Here is a 12398-nt window from a genome sequence, read left to right on the forward strand (position 1 = left end):
GTCTCGCCAGAAGATGGCGCCTGCAGCTGAATCATCCATCCATCCATTTTCCAAACCGCTGGTCCAGCGTAATATCATACAGTTATACATTCCTTTTTAATTGATTATTGAATTGATAGTCTTCCAGAGTTCAAGATACATTTTTTCATTACTACTGGAGCTGCCAGTTTGCTATGTTTCAAATGATTATTAAACAGCAGAAACTATGCAAAAGCGGCAGCCCTTCTGGTGCACTCAGTGTCCAAATTCACTCTCTCAAGTGAACTATATTAGTGGAGTAATGTAGGGAATAGTGAATGAGGGTATAGGGGGTGATTTCAAACACAGCCATTGTTAACATAATTAGCAGGCTGCTAGCATGTTGTAGAAATTATTTAACCAGTTGTTGGCAATTTTTAACGTTGCTAACATGATTTAGCATGATGTTGCTAGAATGATTACACTTTGATAACACATTGCTAGCATGAATTAGCATTTTGTCAGCATGTTTTAGCATTTTTGCTAGTATGAATTAACATTTTGTTAACATGAATTGGCATGTTTCTAGCATTAAATAGCACGTTGTTAACATGAATTAGCATGTTGCTAGCATGAATTAGCATGCTTTAACACATTTGTTATCATAATTTAAGACATTGCTTGCATGAATTAGTATAGCTGTGTCCCAAATGACGCACTTATACACTATGTACTTATGCACTATGTACTCAACCGTGTAGTGAATGAACTTTACAGGGTTATTTTGTCATTCAACATCGGAATTGTTTAGTTCCTCCCCCTCCACTACGTAATTAAAGCTGGGATGGTTGAGTGCATGAAGTGTCCAGCATTCCACACTTCGTTTTTTTCCGTTCATTTAGTGCATCATCCGGTTATTTAAATTGCACTTTTTATTTTTGGAATTTTCAGTGTGAACACACTACTTACACTATTTATACTTAAAACAGTTATAGAATAGTGCAAAACTATGCAAATTGGGCCGCACCTTATGTTAACACATGATTTTGCATATTGCTAGCATGAATTCACATGTTGCTAGTGTGTTTTAGCACTTTGCTAGCATGAATTAGCTATAAAATGTTTAAAGGAGTCAAAACAGAGGCAAATCCCTCCGTCACACACAAACAAAGATCTGCTGCATAAAGACATCCTTTCCAATGCCTGTACCGAACCATGATGGGCAAAAAAACAGGTATGCTTGGGCATTCTGTCCTTTTTAGGGTCGCATCTTGTGTCATGTCCTGTTTTTGGTTCGTTTACATGTCTATGGTCCGTTTTGCGGTCATATTTCAGTCGGACCGCACCAGAGTTCATTAGGAAGCAGATTGAGCCCCATCTTTTCAGCGGTCTCCGTCCTCTTGTTCGGATGGCAGCGTTCACACTTATTCAAATGAATCGCACTAACAGAGCAATCGCACCAGGGTTCATTTTAATAGAACCAAACATGCCAAGTTTTTATATTTCAGCAGTTTTTATATTTCCAAGTACTTAAAATCTAAATAAGTCATTTAATGTGCAATTGTATTATAGAGCAGGCTGTTAAAATAAAAACAAAATAAAATAATTCTAAAGTTGCGTATGCTCACTGCACACTCATTTGCCTTACAATTGACCTCAACCTGCAAATGATTAAAATATCTTCCACATTTTCTCCACATAAAATCCCCTCAGTTAGTGGATCATTGTGCAAGTTGTGTCTGATGTTAGAGCTAAAGAAAAACAACGCATAAATTAGGAAATATTTTTTGGTGTCCAAATCAGGAAGCCAGAATCACTACATCAAACCATCCAGATACTGATTAATAAAGGTCATCGCTCAAAATTCTCTGTGCGATCAAGGAGAACCCACATAGAGGTCAGCGATCATGTATGAAGGAGATACAGAGTTCAGGACAGAGTAAAGATGCAGCAGCCCAGATCAGGTGTTTATGAGGATGGAACAAAATAAGCCAAAAGACATAATAGTAACCCTTGGTAGTAGCGATGTTGGATAATATTTTGTGCTCAAATGAGATCTGAGCAAAATCTGAGCAAATTAATGCTTCCCCCAACTCATAAATACAGTGAAATATGATAATGTAGCATCATGCTATTGCAGTTTGCATTGTTTAAAATTATAATGCACAATATTAAAGGGTTAGTTCACCCAAAAATGAAAATTGTCATTATTTTCTCACCCTCCTGTTGTTCCAAACCTGTAAGAGTTTCGTTCATCTTCAGAACACGAATTAAGATCTTTTTGAGCTTTCGGTCTCTCTATTGACAGCTACACCTACCTCTCTGACTCTTCAAAAAGTTCATAAAGAGATCGTAAAAATAATCCATATGAATTGATCGGTTTTGTCCAATTTTTTGTTTGAAGAGACTTGCTCGCTTTTTATGAAGAACAGATTGAATTTAGGCTTTTATTCACATATAAACATTAATCAGCGAACATACAGTAAACAGAAGCTCAACCGAACCTGCTTGACGCGCAAGAACAAACCTCATTGGTTCTTGTTGAAGCTCAAACGTGCTGCATAACACAAGAATGAACCTCATTGGTTCTTGCTGAAGCTCAAACGTGCTGCGTAACACGAGAATAAACCTCATTGGTTCTTGCTGAAGCTCAAACGTGCTGCGTAACACAAGAATGAACCTCATTGGTTCTTGCTGAAGCTCAAACGTGCTGCGTAACACAAGAATGAACCTCATTGGTTCTTGCTGAAGCTCAAACGTGCTGCGTAACACAAGAATGAACCTCATTGGTTCTTGCTGAAGCTCAAACGTGCTGCGTAACACGAGAATAAACCTCATTGGTTCTTGCTGAAGCTCAAACGTGCACCGTAACACGAGAATAAACCTCATTGGTTCTTGCTGAAGATCAAACGTGCACCGTAACACGAGAATAAACCTCATTGGTTCTTGTTGAAGCTCAAACGTGCTGCATAACACAAGAATGAACCTCATTGGTTCTTGCTGAAGCTCAAACGTGCTGCGTAACACGAGAATAAACCTCATTGGTTCTTGCTGAAGCTCAAACGTGCTGCGTAACACAAGAATGAACCTCATTGGTTCTTGCTGAAGCTCAAACGTGCACCGTAACACGAGAATAAACCTCATTGGTTCTTGCTGAAGCTCAAACGTGCTGCGTAACACGAGAATAAACCTCATTGGTTCTTGCTGAAGCTCAAACGTGCTGCGTAACACAAGATTGAACCTCATTGGTTCTTGAGGAAGCTCAAACGTGCTGCGTAACACAAGAATGAACCTCATTGGTTCTTGAGGAAGCTCAAACGTGCTGCGTAACACAAGATTGAACCTCATTGGTTCTTGAGGAAGCTCAAATGTGCTGCGTAACACAAGATTGAACCTCATTGGTTCTTGAGGAAGCTCAAACGTGCTGCGTAACACAAGAATGAACCTCATTGGTTCTTGAGGAAGCTCAAACGTGCTGCGTAACACTAGACTGAACCTCATTGGTTCTTGCAGAAGCTCAAACGTGCTGTGTAACACTAGACTGAACCTCATTGGTTCTTGAGGAAGCTCAAACGTGCTGCGTAACACAAGATTGAACCTCATTGGTTCTTGAGGAACCTCAAACGTGCTGCGTAACACTAGACTGAACCTCATTGGTTCTTGAGGAAGCTCAAACGTGCTGTGTAACACTAGACTGAACCTCATTGGTTCTTGAGGAAGCTCAAACGTGCTGCGTAACACGAGAATGAACCTCATTGGTTCTTGAGGAAGCTCAAATGTGCTGCGTAACACAAGATTGAACCTCATTGGTTCTTGAGGAACCTCAAACGTGCTGCGTAACACTAGACTGAACCTCATTGGTTCTTGCAGAAGCTCAAACGTGCTGCGTAACACAAGAATGAACCTCATTGGTTCTTGCTGAAGCTCAAACGTGCTGCGTAACACTAGACTGAACCTCATTGGTTCTTGAGGAAGCTCAAATGTGCTGCGTAACACTAGACTGAACCTCATTGGTTCTTGAGGAAGCTCAAACGGGCTGCGTAACACTAGACTGAACCTCATTGGTTCTTGAGGAAGCTCAAACGTGCTGCGTAACACTAGACTGAACCTCATTGGTTCTTGAGGAAGCTCAAACGGGCTGCGTAACACTAGACTGAACCTCATTGGTTCTTGCTGAAGCTCAAACGTGCTGCGTAACACAAGAATGAACCTCATTGGTTCTTGCTGAAGCTCAAACGTGCTGCGTAACACTAGAATGAACCTCTTTGGTTCTCGCACCTCAAGCCAGCATGCTTAAGCTTCTTTTTACCACAACTGATGTGTGTGTTGATGAATGTTTATATGTGAATAAAACCCTAAATTCAATCTGTTCATGTAATAAAGTGATCAAGTTTCTTCAGAAAATTTGGAGTTGTGTAGCTGTCAATGGAGGGACAAAAAGCTCTCAGATTTAATCAAAAAGATCTTTGTTTGTCTTCCGAAGATGCACGAAAGGCTTATGGGTTTGGAACGACATGAGGGTGAATAATTAATGACCCTTTAAGTAAAAATCCCTAGAAATAAAGTGTCCCCCACTTGTGTCCAGCCAATCAGAAATGCTTTCTGTCTGAAGTATAAATCATGCTGTGTGTTCGGATGTGGCTGTCTAATTCAGTGCCTGGAGGAAGTTAGCTAAACCACTGAAGTTAGTTGGAGCACCTGTAACAGTGGAGTTGAAAATCTGCGGCACTATTTGAAAATCGCTGCACGACTTTCATTTGACTAACTTGAAGCTAATCTGAGTGGAAAAAGTTCAGAGATGGTTCTGCTTAAGTTGTCTTATAACATTACATAATCATTTGAAAATAATTCAAATCAGTTTCAGTGCTCTGCAATAAAAATGTCACAGAGAAGCAAAATTTCAATGTGTCATTTGTAGCCCTGTAATGTGAGAGAATTGGTCACGGGTCTGAACACTTTTGCAGGTCACTGGTGCTCAAGTCCATCTGGCAATGATCACTTAAAATGGAAAAGACGCACTGCAGGGGCTGACGGTTGTCCTTTCACCTTGGTTACGAAACACACATTCTAGTAGAAATAATTGTTTCTCGGCGTCTTTAGGAGAAAATTATACAGCTAAATCAGTCAGTGAGCAAAAATGTAAGGAGAAGTAGCCGGGTGTAGGTCCTCAGGAGTCCTATCCAGTTATACACCACATCCTTCCCAGCCCCTCCAGTAGCCCGAGCGCTGCTCTGCTCCGGCAGGAGGATGAAATGAGTTGGCTGTTTGTGGAGGGAGTACTCAGACACAGCCAAGAAAAGATGCAGGGAGAGCAGGAGGGATAGAGCTTTGTAGTAATAATAATAATATGTGTGAGTTTTGGGAGGCTTCATAGTCAAAATGGGTGATTTTCAGCCAAATCCACGTCTCCAGAGTGGATCTTTCCCTCCTCCTATGCTTTTCTCTTCCTCTCAGAAATGTTTCAAGGCCAGTAACTGCACACTGAGAGTTTTAAGTGCTCGTCTCAGATGTCAACATTTTTCTTTTTCCTTTTTTTTTCTGTTTAATTAGTGGTCTTCGATAAGGCGAGCAATTCATCTTACTTTTGCTTACATGTAGGATTAGGGAATTGTCTAAATGACTCCCCAAATCATGTCTTTTGTTAAGGTGAGGTATGCTAATATTTTTCTAAGCAATCAGACTTATCATTTTTACCTGCCAGACAATAAATCCTTTAAGGCAGGGGTTCCCACACTTTTTTGTCAGCTAAACCCCTTAGACATAAAATATTTACTTGAAATACCCCCTGAGATTTTAAGTTAAAGGGTTAGTTCACCTAAAAATGAAAATTATCCCATAATTCATCCTAGCCATTCCCTTACCGGAAGCAAGTGATTATAGTTTATAAAGTTTTAAATATGGATATTTTTCTTACACAAATGCATTGCTCCGCTTGAGAAGGCCTTTATTAACCCCCTGGAGCCTGGATTACTTTTATGATGGATGGATACACTTTTTGGGGCTTAAAACATGGTAAAATGGTAAAAAAAAAAGGGCCATTATAAAGCTTGGAAGAGCCAGGATATTATTTAATGTAACTCAGATTGTGTTTGGCTGAAAGAAGAAAGTCATATCGACCTAGGGTGGCTTGAGGGTGAGAAAATGATGGGATACTTTACATTTTTGGGTGAACTAACCCAGTTCAATACAACCCATTTGCATGTTCACGGTTCTCTGATGTCAACGATAATGCATTTAATTATTTTTAACTCTTTTACAGAATTTTCCGTCATTTATGACAGGGGTTTTCAAACTTTATGATGCCAAGGACCCCCAAATATGATGAACCTTTATGAGGGACCATCTATCTTTATGTACGAAAAAAACATTTAAACTGTTAGATAAATAGTAAGTGTGACATTATAAATACAACATATTGTTTCCCAACTTAAATTGGCAATTAATGTTGGATGCATAAACCCGAAGAAGAACATTTTCAATTCAAAATTATTTGTATAAGTAACTTTCACAATAAATGTAAGCAGCTTATGTACTGTGTTAAGAAAACTACCCCCCAGTGAGCGAGATACTAGAAAGATACAAAGAAAACATGTAAAATTCTGGAATGTATATGGCAAGAAAGGAGAGAAACATTTAGAAATGAACTATTTATAGACATTAGACATTACATAATAGACATTATCCATTTTTGCTTTGTCTTTTTACTCTCTGAAATTTTCTGGGGACCCCTTAGAACCTTCTGGAGGACCCCTGGGGGTCCACGGACTCCTCCAGTTTGAAAACCCCTGATTTATGAGACCGCTTTCCCGCCATTGACAGAATCTTTCCATGTGTTCACTGTCATATGGTAGGGGGCGCTATTACGCATCTTCTGAAAGATTAAAGAATTAGATCAAACAGGCAAAAAAGTTATAAAAGCATTGCTTATGCACGTTGTAGTCTTTGAAAAAAAACAGGATTTTCTCAGCTTTTTGTTCAAAATGTTGCTTTTTTGATGAAAATTTTTATTTTTTGATGAAAAAATAATAATGCATGAAACTAGAATAAAATGTTGTTCTTTTAATGTATTGCATATATTGCATGTACAGATATTCATACAAAACATAACAAAATATTCTGGGGCCATGAAAGTTTTGTGAAAATGATCAAAAATGCTGGTGGTGGCTGGAGCTGAAGACTTTTGAAAAAATGACATTGTGCTGTAAAATAAAAATGCTATGTTTAATTGATATTTAATAACATGCTTTGATTTTATTGCAATTATTGTGCAGCACCATTTATTTATTTTAATTTAGCATTCAAAATAATTAATTATTAGCTTTTCATCAAGGAGAAAAACTGCAGAGGGTTTGTGAACCCACATATGGGAAACTCTCATTTAAGGCCCTAGTACATTTAATTTTCCCGCGTCCGCTCACACAAAGTTACAATCCTTTCAAAGTATACATCATTGACTGACTGGATGAACGTGTTCGTCGTCACTCATACATTGCTGTTGCCCACGCACAAGTCACACAGATTGCCTAAGAGTGTTAGCGGAACATAGACAAGGGAAGTATTCTTTTGGCTTCTGGAAGATCAAGTGTTTGAGGGGTTAACTCTTTTGACCCAGAACACCCTTGCAACCAGTGGACAACGACCCATGTTCCTGCAAGAGCAAGCACCTCTCAGATTTTCTTAATAAAATGTCCTACCTACACGACTTTCCTGATATTTTACTCACCCCAATCTCATCCAAGATGTTCATGTCTTTCTTTCTTCAGTCGAAAAGAAATTAAGTTTTTTGAGGAAAACATTTCAGGATTTTTCGCCACATCATAGACTTCAATGGCAATCAAAATGTTGAAGGTCCAAATCAATGCAGTTTCAAAGGAAGGGCTTCAGAGGCTCTGCACGATCCCAAACGAGGGATAGGGTCTCATCTAGCCAAACCATTGGTCATTTTACATTAACATTTACATTTAGTCATTTAGCAGACGCTTTTATCCAAAGCGACTTACAAATGAGAGCAATAGAAGCAACTAGAACAGTCAAGGGCAACAGTATGCAAGTGCTGTAACAAGTCTCAGTTAATCTAGCACAGAACACACAGGACAGGACTTTTTTTTTTTTTTTCATATAAATAGATTAGACAGACAGAAAATGAATAGAATGATAAGTGCTATTCTTGATTGGTCAGGTGCTGAAGAGATGTGTCTTTAGATGTTTTTGAAAATGGCTACAGACTCGGCCGCACAAATTGAGATAGGCAGGTCATTCCACCAAGTGGGGGCGGTCCAGGAAAAGGTCCGTGAGAGCGATTTCATGCCTCTTTGGGATGGCACCACAAGGCGTCGTTCACTGGCAGAACGTAAGCTCCTGGAGGGTGTGTAAGTCTGAACAAGCGAGTTTAGGTATATTGGTGCAGAGCTAGTGGTTGCTTTGAAGGCGAGCACCATTTTTAAAAAAATAAAAGAAAAATTTGTGTACTTTTTAACCTAAATTGCTCATCTTGCGCTGCTCTGCGACGTGCCAGTGATTGCGTAATCATGTCGGAAAGGGTCACGCTAGATGTAGGCAGAAGTACCGCCCCGTGTTTACAAGCGCACATGCGAAGACTAATGCAAACGTCCTTTAGCAAAAAAAAAGGTATAACAACGATGTCGGACAATTTTGAAGTTGAAGATGGAGTGTTTTTTGGTAAACGGCGTCCATTTGGGGGGATACTTCTGCTGCCTATGTCTAGCGTGACCTTTCCGACGTGATTGCGTAATCCGTAGCACGTCGCAGAGCAGCGCAAGATGAGCAATTTAGGTTAAAAGTATATACATTTTTATTTTTGAAAATGACCGATGGTTTGGCTAGATAAGACCCTATACCTCATCTGTGATCGCGCAGAGCCTCTGAAGCCCTTCCTTTGAAACTGCATTGATTTAGACCTTCAGCATATTGGTTGCCATTGAAGTCTATGATGTGGAGAAAAATCCTGGAATGTTTTCTTTTCGACGGATGAAAGACAGACATGAACATCTTGGATGAGATGGGGGTGAGTAAAATATCAGGAAATTTTCATTTTGAAGTGAACTAATCCTTTAATGAACAGTTGTTGTTCTGCATTTATTTTCCGCCTGAAAAGTCAGGAACTGGTGTTTTTCACCAGCGCAGTCTGCACTAAGCCCAGGAGATATCAGACACTTCCTAACCGTGGTATTTCAGACCAATTGTGTTTAACAGACTAAACAGACATTGAATTGTGATGGGTCGGTGAACGAAAGCAGCAGGATTACATCAAAGCCTCTTTAAATAGCCGTGTTATTTTAAGAGTATTGAGAGTGCCATTGCTGTTGTTGGATGTGTTGTGTTAAAGTCTGCAATCTAATTAGTGTCATGTAATAAACAGTATCGCAGGGAGTGTGGCCGAGAGCTTTGACACAGAGAGTGGATTCGAAGACTCTGAGACCAGTGACGTCGCCAACTCTGTGGGGAGATTCATCTCTCGGTTCATTGACAAAGTGTGCACAGAGAGTGGAGTGACCCAGGATCATATCAAGAGCCTGCATAGTATGATTCCAGGTAAAGCACTGTGTGCACACATCTGTGGGCTCGATACATTGTGACAACTGTACATGGACATGAACATGTGTAACATTAAGATTTTTGTTTAAAATGCGCATAGGCCAAGTGTCTTTTTAAATGCTGTTAGTGCTCAACATTTTCACTAGTTGATTTCAGTTGATCTTTCTTGTGATTATTTCTTCACCAATATTCCTTGTAGTCAAAACTGCATGTAGACTGGGTAAACCCAACCCGATCTGCCGGCGATTTGATTTCGCCCTACAGCTCAGGCTGGAAACCTGTACATATTTTTATCTGCTTCTGTTACAAATTTGCGGGGACCAATCACAAACCAGCTTATTCACCTGGCGCGCTGTTGGCAGGTTTAACACAATGACGGATAGAGAAGCGATTGATCGTTGGTTTGATTGGTTGAAGGACTATCCAATTTTGTACTGAGTCATTTGAACTCTGCCCGTTGATCACGCCTCTTGTGCAGTAGAAAATACAGAGCAGACTCCCCAGACCGATGTTCAATCTTAAAAGATTGAGCTTGGTCTGGTGATAGCCAGACAAAACTGCCTGGACAATTATTATAAAATGTAAAAAATGCAATTTAAAGAAGTTTTAGATGGACTTAAGTGTCGCACAATGCAGGAACATTCAAGATATTAAGCAGTATTAAACTGAAATAGTACTGTGACCCCGTGTCCTAATCAGTCCACCAAAGTTTCCTGCATTTATCTGTTTGTTCAGGTATTGTGGCAATGCAGATGGAGACTCTAGAGGCGGTTCATAGAGAAAGCAGAAGACTTCCTCCCATTCATAAGGTAAGAACTTGTTCCCCACTGGTGAAAACTATGCAAAGCTTGCATGTCATTTGATTTGCTTTCTTGGTCATAGGGAAGTTGTTCTTCAAATGTTTTACAGTTTCTTTGATAGCAGTAACTGCTTTGTGCATTATATGCAGACTTGCTCATTGAAAACTCCTTTGCCACCAATCAGCATTGACCTGGAGATTTATCATCAGTGATGTGCAGTGGTGGACGAACTACACAAATCAAGTACTTGAGTAAAAGTACAGATACCCTAATAAAATATTTCTCCAGTAAACGTATAATTACTGGTACTCAGTTTCAAATTTACCTGATTAAAAGTACAATAATACTTGTTTTTTATGTACTTTAAAAGAAAAGTTTACCCAAAAAATTAAATTATGTCATTAATTACTCACCCTGATGTCGCAGCTACCACTTTCAAGGCCCAGAACGTTAGTAAAGACATCATAAAAGTAATCCATGTGACTCCAGTGGTTTAACCTCAGTTTAATGAAGCGACACCAGTATTTTGTTTGCGCAAAAACAACAACTAATTTATCACTTTATTTTCAAATAAAAGTCTTATGGGTTTGGATTGTTTGTTGGTCAATGGCGCAGTCGTTTTCAGTTCCTCAAAATACCAACGCGCCAACAATGCGCCTGAACACACCTGATTTTCAGACGAACAGAGGGGTGTGAGTGCATTTGCTATTTAAACAGCGTAGCGCTGGACGTGAAAATGATAACTGCGTCGGGCTAAAAAATAATCTGGCATGGTCAGAATTCAGCACATCACTGGTTCTTGGATCCTTGAATCAGTAAGTGGTAGGCCCTATCCCAAATGGCACCCTAAACCCTTGCGATCTTCCTACGAGTCCGCACTTTCATGACGTAACACCACTTTGTCTGTCGGGAAGAAGTCCGCTGCGGAACCCGCACCAATTCGGGCTCGGCAGAAGTGCGCATTGAAGAGCGCATATCGACCGCAAAGGGGGATCTCGCGAGCACCCTTCTGAGACCTAAAATGACAAATGGGATACCCTACGGTCTCGTGGACTTAAAAGGTTAGTTCACCCAAAAATGAAAATTCTGTCATTAATTACTTACCCTCATGTCATTCGACACCCGTAAGACCTCCGTTCATCTTCGGAACACAAATTAAGATATTTTTGTTGAAATCCGATGGCTTCGAAAGGCCTCCATTGGCACAATGGACTTTACACTCTCAAGACCCATAAAAGGTACTAAAGACGTCGTTACAGAGTCCATCTCACTACAGTGGTTCTACAATAACTTTATGAAGCGACGATAATAGTTTTTGTGCGCAAAAAAACAAAATAACGACTTTATTCGTTAACTCGTGACGTGAACTCACGAAGCAACACGACGCATGCGCGAGAATAGGACATAGCGCCGGCGTTCAGGCATCCAGGAAATGCACACTTTAGCCCCATTTTGACCACTAGCAAGACCTAAAGCACGATCCATGTAGAATTAAACAGCTTAGATACGGCGCGTCTTCCTCTGCTTGTAAACAAAGCTCCATTCTCGCGCATGCGTCGTGGTGCTTCGTGAGTTCACGTCTGTGGCCTAGACAGAAGACAAGCACTTAGTCGTTATTTTGTTTTGTTTTTTGTGCACAAAAACTATTCTCGTCGCTTCATAAAATTATTGTAGAACCACTGTAGTGAGATGGACTTTGTAACGACGTCTTTAGTACCTTTTATGGGTATTGAGAGTGTACCGTGCCATTGTGCCAATGGAGGCCTTTCTGAGCCATCAGATTTCAACAAAAATATCTTAATTTGTGTTCCGAAGATGAACGGAGGTCTGACGGGTGTCGAATGACATGAGGGGAAGTCATTAATGACAGAATTTTCATTTTTGGGTGAACTAACCCTTTACGGACACGCACACGCGGCAGCCATTGTAAGTCCACAAGAATGAAAGTGCATATGAAGTGTGCCATTTGGGACAGGGCCGTAGACTCAAGAACAGCTGCAGTCGGATCTGTCAGATTCACAAATCAATCTTTCAGTGTGATTGGTGCACCAATTCATCAGGTTCATTGGACAGAATCACGAATTG

At 40.1% G+C, this 12398-nt stretch overlaps 1 protein-coding gene across 3 annotated transcripts in view; it reads left to right on the top strand.

Moving 5' to 3' along the window:
• Positions 1–12398, top strand: part of sbf2 (SET binding factor 2) — a 220477-nt gene that overhangs the window by 159184 nt on the left and 48895 nt on the right. For all 3 annotated transcript variants that reach the window (XM_079802012.1, XM_079802011.1, XM_079802013.1), the window contains exons 20-21: positions 9338–9510; positions 10249–10322. In XM_079802012.1, the coding sequence (XP_079658138.1) occupies positions 9338–9510; positions 10249–10322 (247 nt within the window). The remainder of the gene's footprint in view (positions 1–9337; positions 9511–10248; positions 10323–12398) is intronic.

Source organism: Gobio gobio, assembly GCF_949357685.1.
Source record: "Gobio gobio genome assembly, chromosome: 2".
In the NCBI taxonomy this organism is placed as follows: domain Eukaryota; kingdom Metazoa; phylum Chordata; class Actinopteri; order Cypriniformes; family Gobionidae; genus Gobio; species Gobio gobio.